At 38.6% G+C, this 12,418-nt stretch overlaps 2 protein-coding genes across 5 annotated transcripts in view; both read right to left on the bottom strand.

Annotated features, from left to right (window-relative positions):
• rngtt (RNA guanylyltransferase and 5'-phosphatase) overlaps positions 1 to 7,083 on the bottom strand; it is a 106,342-nt gene extending 99,259 nt beyond the window's left edge. The window contains exons 1-4 of the mRNA XM_005731146.1: positions 6,637 to 7,083; positions 3,976 to 4,085; positions 3,791 to 3,894; positions 3,595 to 3,683 (exon numbers count right to left, since the gene is read on the bottom strand). Coding sequence (XP_005731203.1) covers positions 3,595 to 3,683; positions 3,791 to 3,894; positions 3,976 to 4,085; positions 6,637 to 6,700 — 367 coding nt within the window. The 5' untranslated portion in view covers positions 6,701 to 7,083. The remainder of the gene's footprint in view (positions 1 to 3,594; positions 3,684 to 3,790; positions 3,895 to 3,975; positions 4,086 to 6,636) is intronic.
• Positions 7,084 to 8,401: 1,318 nt separating this feature from the next.
• LOC102196246 (interleukin-6 receptor subunit beta-like) overlaps positions 8,402 to 12,418 on the bottom strand; it is a 23,276-nt gene continuing 19,259 nt past the window's right edge. For all 4 annotated transcript variants that reach the window (XM_013910352.1, XM_013910353.1, XM_013910354.1 and 1 more), the window contains 3 exons: positions 11,888 to 11,972; positions 11,593 to 11,674; positions 8,402 to 9,401 (listed from right to left, as the gene is read on the bottom strand). In XM_013910352.1, the coding sequence (XP_013765806.1) occupies positions 8,991 to 9,401; positions 11,593 to 11,674; positions 11,888 to 11,972 (578 nt within the window). In that variant the 3' untranslated portion in view covers positions 8,402 to 8,990. The remainder of the gene's footprint in view (positions 9,402 to 11,592; positions 11,675 to 11,887; positions 11,973 to 12,418) is intronic.

The following is a 12,418-nucleotide window of genomic DNA, read 5'->3' as shown; positions in this document are numbered from 1 at the left end:
GATCAAATCCATTTAGCCAAGGTGCTCATTGATATTCCTTCACCTATAAATCACCTACACAGTGTTCACTGGGAGATGAGTGTTGTTTGCGATATGCAACTCCTCCACAAGCTGACAAAATAGTGACTTGCACAGGACTGCATATTTTAAAAATGTGCAAAGACACTCTGTGTGAGGGCTGAACATGGTGCTACTGTGCAGACATCAGAAGAGCACTAGTTGTACTGGGAAGCTGTTTGATATTTGACATGAGTGTATGAAAGTGTTTGCTGAAATTTTAAACAGTGAAAATATATTCTGACAAGACCTCGCTCCAATTTGCGTTTAACCAATCCTGGAGTAAGGCTGCCCTCTGCTGGACACAAAAGCTAACGTTACCAATCAGCCAATCACACAGCACCAATTCAATGAATTTAGTGTATGTAATGATCAAGATGAGTTATTGAAGCCTAAACTGAGCTGAAGAAAGATGATTCTAGTGAATTTGAATGTGGCGTGGCTGATGGTGCCTGACGGGCTACTTTGAGTATTTCAGAAACTGCTTATCTAGGGGAATTTCCCCGTCCAGCTGTCTTTAGAGTTTATGGTCTGAAACAGATCAACTATGCTGTCAGCAGCAGCTCACTGGCCAAAATGCCTTGTTTATGTCAGAGGACAGTGCTTCAAGCTAATGTGAAGGCAACAGTAGCTCAAATAACTACTAACTATGCATGCAAAAGAACATCTCTGAACACACAACATTGCAAACACCAAAGCAACTGAAAACCTTGCACAGCTTAACACCAACGATGCACCTGAGTATTGTTGCTGACCATGTCCATCCCTTTGTAACTATAGTGTACTCATCTTCTGACGGCTGCTTCCAATAATAATAATAATAATAATAATAATAATAATAATATGCCACGTCATAAAGCTCAAATCCTTTGGAAGTTCAAAAATTTAACTGTACTCAAATGCCCTCCACAGTCATCAGATATTGATCCAATTGAGCACCTTTGGGATGTGGTGGAACGAGAGATTTGCATCAGTGAGGCAGTCCAAAATTTTCCAGCAGCTGTGTAATGCTAACATTTTAACTTGGACCAAAAAAAAGAAAGAAAAAAATAATCAACTAAAAAAGGCAATTCAGAAGGCAAAAAAGGGGATCTAACCCAGTACTACCAAGGTATGCCTAATATAGTGATCATTTAGTGCAAAGGCAGTTCTTCCAAAAGCAAACTTTTCTATTGAGAGTATGCGTACACGATACAGATCTTCATTCTCTTCCTAAGCCTAGGCATCAGCATAATGATCAACCACGCTTATATCAGAGAATCAAAGCAAAAACAGCAGTTTCTTTGAAGTTTACAACCCACAAGCCACAAATAAAATTATTTTTAAGAAGTAACAATAAACAAGATGGAAAGTACATACGCAAGAATATGATCAATAAGAGCTAGAAATGATAAATAACAGTGTTCTGTAATGTACGAGTAAACTATGTTGATGTCTACTTTTAAGGGGTGTAGCAAGGTTTTTGCAGTAGTATTATAATGACATAGCACTAAACTCTTAAAAAAACACTTACAAGGACACAGTGACACTTTATTCTTTACTGCAGTGGCAGTGTAAATGAAGCAGAAGGTCTCTATGCACTTTAAATGTGGGTTTTTGAAATGATGTTCAGGCATTAAGATTCATACTGACTGGGATAAGTCACAGCCAGAATTTGATTACTGCTGAAGCAAAGCTGTTACAACTGTCTGACTAAATTACACACAGTGCAAACTCATTTACAGCACCAGATGTTTTTACACTTAAAGTCTATTTCTGTCTCATTTCATATCCTTCTGTGTGCAGAGGTGATAAACACAGTACTTAATGGGTTCCAGTCACACTGGCACATCTGATATCTTAATAAATGAAAAACATAGACACACTCAGAGGCTTCTCTTGGCCAAATACTCAGCTTCTGGTATCATTTTAGTCAGAGAGAAAATACTGTTAAACCTGAATAATTTTCCACAAATAAGTAAACAGTAGTGGTGCAACGGATCACGGTTGATCCGTAATCCAAACCGATCCCACTCCACGGTTCGGCACGCACGTGATCCGAAGATTCGAAAAAGAAGAAAAAAAGTTTGTGTATGGTGCGCGTGGTCAGTCTGTCAAGCGATAGCTATGGTCAGCGCTAGCGGTCCAAGTGGAGGAGCAGAGGAGTTTGGGGTATTTAAGCAGCCCTTTGCTACCTAAGCCGACCGGGCTAAAGCTATTACAAAAGCTATTGGGGTGTTTAGCTGCAGACAGGAGGCCGTATTCTGTTGTGCAAAACAAGGGTTTTAAACTAGTCAACGCGTTAGTTGACGCATTGGCGCTGTGCAGCCCCACGCACGGGGCGGTCCGCGGTAACTAGCTAACAGAGATTTGCCGCGTTAATGCAGTTATGGCATTAACGTCATTTTAACGAGATTTACGCTGACAGCACTAGTTTAAACTATGATGAAGGTGCTTGAGCCACGCTATGACATCCCATCGCGCGTCCACTTTAGTGACAAGATCGCTCCAAGCATGTATGAACAGGAAAAGTTTAAAGTTATGGCTGAGCTGTCCCAGGCATCTTCTGTTGCCCTAACTAAAAGTGGGTGGACCTCCAGGGCAACGGAAAGCTACGTGACCGTGACCGCTCATTATATCTCAGCGGCGTGGTAGATAGAAAGCCCTGTACTGCCCTATATTGCACCTTAATTTGTTTTTATATAATTGCGTGGAATGAGTCTTGAGTTGAATGTTTTTTGATAGGCAAAAAAATACTTAAATAAGTAAATGACGAGTTAAATTTTTGTCTTCTTTTTTTTCTGCTGATCCAAAAATTTATCCGATCTGTGACGAAAAAAAAACATGATCCAATCCGAACCGTGAGACTTTTGATCCGTAGCACCACTAGTAAACAGGATCCAACATTATAATATATGAAAAATGTAAAGTGACACAACAAATAAAGTAACCAGGGATACTTTGTGCAAAGTGTTTAAAGATAGTGTGCTAAAGAGTTGGTTAGGTTTTTATAATATGCATCTGTTTGTTTCCCATAGGGTTGGTCGATTGGACGAATATATCGACTATCGACGATAGGTTGAGCCTATGGTCAATAGTTTTTACAAGGGCGATTTATTTATCTATTTATTTGCCCATGAGTAAGTTTGCTAATAATGATGGAGCTAATAGTAGCAGTCAACAGAAAAGAAAAGTGCTGTTTTAACAGGACCCTCTTTCATCGGCGAGCAAATGCACCCTCCTCAGAGTGCGCCCAAATGCTGATGGAGCTGCAGAAGCTGGTGATAGCCTAGATTGCCGGTTGGAAAATGTTTACATATCGCCCAACCCTAGTTTCCCAGGCACAAAAGAGCAAATAGATATCGGGGAAAGCAAAGCAAATGAACCCTGGCATTCTCATTAGCTACCTGCTAAATTGTTACTTTGCTGTCGGCAATGATCAGTACAACTTTTACTCTTCCTGTTACAATAGCAAGCTTTGGGAGGTATACCTTCTGCTGGTGTACCTTAGATTCAAAAGTGCACCTAGTCTGTCAATTAGATTGGTGAAATACTCACCTATCAAATCTGTGGGATTCTTCTCATTGAAGTGTTCACAGAGCCTGATGAACATCTCAGTGGTCTCTTCTGAAGGACACTCCCCATGGCTAAAAAGGTACAGGATGACATTAGTATTCAAAACACATTAGCATCCACAGTTCTGCAAAATGATGAATTTGGACAGTTAATTTGTGACAATGCTTTTTAATCTTACCCCTTACACTGAAGCTTCATATATTTTATCCCTTCTTTTTCAATTTCACTGCGGTCATAAAAGCGAGTCGTGTTCGTCAAGTCTACGAGCAAACCCATTTTCACCTGAGGAGGAGAGAAATGGGCACTGTGAGGGAAGGTTTTCTGTGCCACTTTAATACTTATGTCCTTGCTGAGGGTACTTACCTTTAGACTTTTTAAATAGTTGGACAGCATGCTCGGATTGAACCTGTTCTCCTCTGCAACTTGGTCATCATATCTGGGACCTAACATCGTTTTCATTGGCAGGAATTTCTCTAGGAAGGAGAAATGTAATGAATGAAACAAAAAATCCTGCAGTATTCTAGTATTAAAACTCTTCTTGTAAACTAATCTTGTATGAGCAGGGACAGCAGCTTTGTCCCTAATTTAATGACTAGTTTTTAGGGTTACGGCTAAGAGTCTAACTTCATACAAAGTCAAATCTACAAATTCAGATAAATCAATAAAAATAAAATCACTGACTAAGTATTTGTCAAGGTCACATTCAATTAAGCATTAGACAGCACCCCAAGTGCATTTGTTTTGTAAAGAACTTGGTTAATAGCCAATAAAACTGTGGATCCATTTGTGTAAACTACACAGAATTTCTTAGAATAAAAGCCTGGATTAAAAAGTGCCACCAACTCCAGCTGTGCCTTTAAACACAGCATCTGTGTAAACTGTTGCACTGTTATAAAGTTGAGGCGGAGAGGAGACAAGCCTGCAATTGCAGGTTTTATAGAAATGTCTCAACATCACATAACTGTAATGATAACAATGATGAATGGGCGAAATAAAACAGTAACACCAATACTTTTGTATAAAGTGTTAACAAGACAGCCTTGCATCACTTAAGACTGGGAACTTAGACTTGCACTGTCCAACTTTGACCTTATAACTTCCTTCTACTTATGTTGGGCTGTTATTTTGACAGTTGTACATTGCAATAAGGAATACATATAGGAACAGATCTATATCCACAGTCCATACTGGCATTCATATCAACACAGTTTTATCCACATCTATTCTTTCAAGCCTGCCCCATCAGTCAGCTGGCAGCTGTGCTATTAATACAGAACAGAATGTAGTAAAAGTTGCACACATTCCCAAAGTCTGTTACTGACCACTGAATTATTTAGGATATCCCCAGGGTGGCTGTGGCTACAATGTAGCTTACCATCACCAGTGTGTGAATAGGTGGATGACTGGTGTAAAGCGCTTTGGGGTCCTTAGGGACTAGTAAAGCACTATACAAATACAGGCCATTTACCATTTATTTAGGATATACTCAGGCTGTCTATCACTGACCAGTCCCAGGAAACACTGGTACACTTTTAGCTATGAAGCACAGTTGTCCACCTGTCTGTCTTTGCTCCAAGACACTACACTCCAAGAAGCAGCTCCTTTCCTTAACCTCAATGACATTTTCATCAATGTCAAGGAAAAGAAGCTGGGAGGTCGTTTTAAAGATACCCCAACTGTACAGCATTTCTCTCCCTCATGCTCTTGATCCACATTTTTTTGACTGGCTTAGGTTTTACAAAGGCAACATTACAACTCAGACACTTTTCTAAATTCTGGCTTTTAATGAAGGACTCCGAGGTTAAAGAAAGAACGTCATTGTCCATCTCTTGCAGGTTAACAAGTCTTTCACAGAAAACATCAAGTGACCACAGACTTACAAGCCACGCAGATTTTTGTGCAATATGATGATATCAGTCGCAACTAAAATTAAATCCAGCTAGAGTCAGTTAAAACATCTAATAACTGTATGAAATTGGTGGAAGGTGAATTCTCCGATACTTTGGTTCTTTTTTTTTCTCAGTTATTTTTGGATCTTAAAAGAAACCTGAAGCTCAAAAACAGATGTAGCAGCTGATGGGTGCATACCTAAGATAAAGATAAGAGAAGATTTTATTGATCCCACGGCGGGGAAATGTGTGCATTACCACAGCTCAGGTACAGATAGCAGAAGAATACAAAGACTATACCAGAATAACACCAAAATACCTACTGGAAATCATAGTATCATCAGACAAAAACAGCAATTGCAATAACAGTTAAGAGTTTATAGATTATAAAAAGCAAAAGAGAAAGAAAGGTGGCATTCAAATACATTTAAAAAAATAAAATGTTTCTCGTGCTAAACGCCTCTCAGCATTAGTAACGTGTCACACACGTATGCTCGCCGTGAGCTCCTCAAGCCATAGCCCCGGTTTGTTTGGACACGTGATTCTTTGACGGTGAAGCATACCAACTTAGCAGCACTTTTCTGAAGCTCTTTTTAAAACTTTTTCTTTTAAAACCAATGGACTACCATACGTTGTGTTTGTTCAACATTAAAGTCACCCTAAACGCTGAAAAGAAGCGAAAAACATTGCTAAATAGTTACCGTTAGCGACCTAGCAAAAAGAGCGCGCACGAATACAGTGTCAGAGAAATTTCCATTAAAAAATGCCAAAATTAAGTTAATTCCATATAAATACCAAAAGAACAAACCCTTTTAACTAAATCAAGCTTACAAACTATGTTGACGTCATTCAATGAAATCGGCGCTTTGATTTACACTTCATTTAAAAGGTAACGCATTCATTTTTACAACAGAGAAACAGAGCTTAAATATGTGGTAATCTTTCTGTACTTACAGACCGAACATGGACCAACACAGCCCATTACTGCTACTTAAATCTGACAGTCTAAAATAATAAATAACTGATATATATCAGGCAACAAGCATCACAGCAACACAATTGAACGAAGCTAACTAGTAGCAATAGCTTCATCTGGTAAATAAAACACTATTCTCTTAGTTAAATTCATACTAACCTGCCACAAGTTGCCCTCTTCTAGGACAATTGCGCCATCGAGGAGGAGGTCCGTTATTTGACATGTTGAGTTGAGGTTGGTAATATCTAAAAGCCTCTAATATCAATAACCCCGTTGCTTGATGCTGCTTCTCTCCCCCACAGCAGATGCTGGGTAGATATTCACCCGAGCACTGCGGACTCAGGGCCCTTTAGCTCCTAATTCAGGAGAATCAGCCAGCAAGTTTAAGCCCGGTTAACCTTCTGACAGACTAGGAGGCATTTTACACGAAACGCAGGCTGTTCCGATCCACTGCAGATCAGCCTCTGAAGAAATTCAGCTATCTTTTTCATTTGTCTACCATAAATCTAGGTTTTTTAGCAATCAGCTAGCAACACCTCAGTGAGCCTTCTTCTTCTTCTTCTACTGGTATTTTTATACGGCGGCAAATCGTATCCGTGCATTATCGCCACCCTTTGGACTGAAATGGTTGCTGCAGCAGCTTGAAAGCTAGTTCATTTATTTACAAAGAAGAAGAAAAAACCCCACAAACGTTCTTACCTTATTCTTTTATTTATTTGTCAACACTGCTTTAAATTTATTTATTATTTATATTCTACAGTTTGATGGTGAGTAAATGCTCCAAAATTTAATTCTGATTCTAACTGGTATATATTCTGAATGACAATAAAGTGGCTATTCTATTCTATTCTATTCTATTCTATTCTATGTGTTTAGCTCCTCTCCTCTTTATGTAGACCTATAGTTCTTTTTTTTATTTCCCCCACCTGTTGACAATACACAGAAATTTGTTTTTGTGTATTGTGTTTCTTTCTGTCTTTATATTTCATACCTTTCTTTTAGTTTATTTTGACAGATTTACATGTCTTTGATTGATTATCTGTTTTAGCTGTGGGGTAGATATTACTTGGCTTAAAAAATACATATAATATCCTGTATCTCTAGTATTTATTTTATTGCATGTTGTCTCATGTCGTTTGGCTCTGTTTTGAAAGGTTTTCAAAAGTTTATTGGCAACTTCAGCAGATCTCTTTACACCAACCAGATAAAGTGAGACGTATGCAGTACAATAAACAGTGATAGAAATCTGTATGACACAGTGGATTGAACTTTCTTTTTACATCCAGAGCTACCTTAATTATTTGTGGCATAGACTCAACAAAGTGCTGGAAACATCCCTCTGAGATTTTGGTTCATATTGACATGATGTCATCACACAGCTGGTGCAAATTTGCCGACTGCATCAATGATGGAAATCCCCTGTAACACCACCTCCCAAAGCTGCTATTTTGGATTGAGTTCTGATGATTGTTGAGGCCATTTGAATACAGGGAACTCACTGTCATGTTGAAGAAATTAGTTTGAGATGATCTGAGCTTTGTGATTGAAAAATTTTCCCGCATAACCATACGCCAGCAGCAGCAGCCTGCACCACTGATACAAGACAGGATATATCCAATCCTGTTGTTTATGCCAAATTCATGGAGGAGGTGAGTGTACACCACACAACACCATAGAACACTGGTGTATGTGTGCATAATTTATCTTGAAATATTAATAACACATGTTTCCCTTTCACCAGTCTAACAGTGCATTAGTGGAAAATATAAGTGAGCTGGCTCACTTTCTTATGAATGTGTACTGTGGTTTCTCCAATTACACTCAGTGCCATGCACATTACAAAGCCTTGCTCACACTAATATATGGTTACATGCAGAATACTTCAAACATTTTGTCATCAAGTAACAAAACAGGGTGTCAAGTACAACATTTATTCACTTTATTTCATACTTTTTTGTTTTTGTCTGTTTACAAGGCATATGGCAGAGACGCTTCTGCGCGGTGAATATTTATCAACACAATAACAACATTTACATTTTAATGACTCCTCCAGTTTACAAATGACACAAAGCGATAAAGCAAAAAGAAATGCAGCGAGTCACACCTCAACAAACATCAAGCATATAATACATGGCTAAAATATTTACAACAAAATATCACAATACTATAATACAGACTGTACATAAAACCAGGATCAGTGTCATAGCAAAGCATGTCTAGAATGCTAAATCCTGGGAACACTATATCATATTTTCAGTGGTGATAACTCATATCCTTAAATCTTTTCATCTCTTCACATTAAATGAAACCTATTCTTGCTGTACGGCTGAATACATTGAGATGACCTAATAAAGCAGCTACTACATACACAAAAACGGTTAAACATGTTTGTATCCTGTTGTTCCACAGTGCTAGGCAACTTAATGACACACACACAGTCATATCAAACCATATCTATTTCTTTCACAGCTGACTGACTGCAAATCTGTCTGCATCATTTACCTTCACTGCTCTCACCTCTTATGATCTTGTTCAATCATGTCTAATGTGACATATATGGTCTTAAGTAATGCCCTTTCTTGCTGTTTTACTGGCACGTGCTTACTCAGTTTTTCAGTCTCTGGGACAGGACTCTCCACAGAACTCTGACTTCGATAGGGGTTGGCTGTGCTGCTGTCTGAGGAAATTAATGCAGTGGATTCTCCAGGAGAGGGAGGCGTCTTTGCAGGTTCAACTGGACTTTCATCCTCCGTATAATGACCAAGAGTCATTCCTGAGTTTGCGTAGTCCACTATGTATTCACTGGCTGTGTTAGTATCATAGCCTGTAACTAATGAAGGGGTAGATGTGCTCTGCGCTTTCTCTGGGTATACTGTATCACAGTGGCTTTCAGATGGATTTCTGAATGGCTGGAAGCAGATTCCCTATGGATACAAACACACAGACAGAAGAGAGCCGTAAAACAAAAAGCTAGGATGAATTACAGCAGCTTTTATATATTATCAAGACTCGGGCATGGATTGTTTCTGTAGTCAGTGAAAGCTAAACCCTACATAGACATGATAACTCAGGATAGAGGACCTCTGGAAGAGGAAAGATGTTAAAGGAGTCACAGTGCATGGACACATAAATGAGTTCAAGACAGAAACTTCAAACTATGACAAAAAACATCTGTAAAACATCTGTGTGCCATTCCAGAAAGCAGGTTCAACAAAGCATAAACTCTGAGTTGCTATAAACTCAGAGAGTTGAAACAGCCCTGATTATGTTCACCCTGAGTGAAGAATGCATGCGTGAAAGAGGATAGCAATCATCGGTGAAGCTCTGATACCAGGATTCCCCATGGCAACAGGTAAATAAAGAGCAGCACATGAATGCTTATGAATCTGGACCGTGATAGCTATCATAAAAAAAACATGAGGGGAGAAAAGGGTCATTTAAAATCCTCCAACTTGAATTGTTTTAATCGCTGAAGCTCGAATTCCACAAAATTTTACATTTGATTTTTAGATCAGATTTTTCAGTTGTAATCTGACAAATTACAGAAAACGAAAACTGAAGAAATGGAGCAAACACATAAGACAGTTTATTCATGGACCTGCGATATCCGTCAGCCCAGTAAGATTGATTTTGGAGATTATCATTGGGAGTAGTTGAGGAATTTATAGACATTGCACCTTACTAAATGTTGCTCAGTGTCATTTGACTGTATTTCAGTGCATGACTATACTCAAACCCGAAGTGCCATCAGAACATATTAGAGCTCTCTGCAGTTATGCAAACATAGCATATCAGCACAAATATTCATGTGGGCTAATTTTACAGTCACCTTGGAGTCACTGAATAGAGTCAAATGTAAGGCCATCTTCCCCTAGAGATAAAGCTAAGCCCAGCTCTAAAGTTACACACTATGTATCGCACCATCATTGCATTGTAAACGTGCATATATGGATTTGGTAATACAAAGAATGTATGCATATTTTTATACTTGAGCCTAATCTGTCTTCACTGCTAGAACTGTGACTACAAAAATACAGAACACACCAAAAATACTTGTTCAGTCAAACTAATTTCATAATACTAATTTCTGACAAACTAAAGGGATTTTTGTGTCTCCGTGGGATTACTAATTTGTAGACCGTGGGATACAAATTTTTATAGTTTTTAATAAACCTGATCAGAGTGCTGAGTGCTTATTTCCAACTGGGGTTTTATGTTTTGTCAAGCCAGCTAAGGCAAAGAAAGCCTGGTTGTGTTGAACTTCCTTTATAATATAGGCCTCAGGAAGTCTGGGGGGGAAACTGTTTAAGATGATATTCAGAAAACCACTTTCAGGACAACTGAAAATACCAATTATTATTTTTTATTAATCCAGCCGCCAGGTTTTGGTAGTTAACTTTTTGATTAAATCACAGAATCTTTTTTTTTCAGATCTCAGAAATTTGAGGTGAATGTGCAATGATCAAGAAAAAACATCTTAAACAGCTTTTTTCATTCAACACAACAAAGTCAGAGAGACTCAGTTTGCTGACACACGTGACAAGGTAAAACAGAAAACCCTCACACTGTAAAATGTGAAAGTAAATTACCAAGTAGTCACTTTAGCAGAAATATAGAATAACATTCAGCTTCTCTACAATTCAAGAAAGCACAAGTTGATGTATTTCTACCTTTTTTTGCCTGACAATGAAAAACCTACAATTTAATCATGCAACTTCTTCAGCAACATTAATGCAGATATAATGCATCCCACTGGACAGCCTCAGATAATAACACATATAGTGAAGTTAAAAACAAACAGAGACACATGAGCACAAAGAAAATCTAGAAAACCCATGTGAACAGACACAACGACTGGACTATTTATACACCAAGGAGTGATTTGGGATTAGAAACGGGGAGAAAAGCAGGACAGATGTGCACATAATCAAAACAGATGGTGGGGACAAAAATAAATCTGAAAAACTAAAAGAAGACAAATGAGAAAGCAAACTAACAAAGTAAAAATGAGAAGAGGAAACAATAACTCAAAAGCCTAAACTACATGTGAAAATATCACCGCCCCATCCCGCAAACTTCATCATTATAAATCAAGGGCCATGACATCCTCGTCACCTTTTGTTGACTTTGCGATGCCCAAACACCCACAGAGCTGAGGGCTGGATTTGGCACGGGCTTCTCCTGGAATTTCTTCCATCTAAACAAATAACACACATCATTAACACATCGTTAGGAAGAAATCTGTAGAAGTGTTTGGTGCCAAAAATGTAATCACAACATGACCACAATGTCTTAACACATCAGAGCCTGTCTTCCACTATTGATGGCCTGGAAATGTTTTTGGTTCAGTGTTTGCATTCAAAAGGAGCTCGTAACAAATCATCAATAACAAAAAGAGACTGAAACTTACTGAACAGCAACGCATAATCCGAGAAATAACACCAGGAAGATGATAACGCTTCCAGCGACACTGAGTGGAGTAACAAGCCCTGGATCTGTTAAAGACATTTCAATTGATCATTGAGCACTTTGCAGAACAGACATTAAACACTCTTAAAAAAAATCACTGACTGGATTTATACAGTTTTAAATAATTAGTATTACCACAGCAAAGAAAAGAAAAAGTTCATAACATTCGGTTTAATTCAGATACTAGTCCAGTGAGTCATAACATTAGAGGTTAGGATCTTAGTTCTTAGCACGCAAACAAATATCTTAACACTGATCAACCGTCGGCTGGCAATCTGTCACAGTGTCTTCTCATGGTTGATAAATAGTTCCAAAGGGAGGTGAATCAACGTCAAGACGGCTTCAGGTACTTCTTGACTGTTATCTGGGTGACGTTCTACCCAGACAGACAAGTGTTTACCGCAAGGGTGGCTCAAACCTCTTCCTCTTGCCCTCCTTGTCCTAATGAGCCAATCAACTTCACACTCAAACA

This window comes from Pundamilia nyererei, unplaced genomic scaffold (assembly GCF_000239375.1).
Source record: "Pundamilia nyererei isolate P.nyererei 1_Seehausen unplaced genomic scaffold, PunNye1.0 scaffold00041, whole genome shotgun sequence".
Taxonomy (NCBI): Eukaryota; Metazoa; Chordata; class Actinopteri; order Cichliformes; family Cichlidae; genus Pundamilia; species Pundamilia nyererei.
Note: the sequence above shows the minus strand (reverse complement) of the source record. Positions and strands in the feature narration are given on the sequence as shown.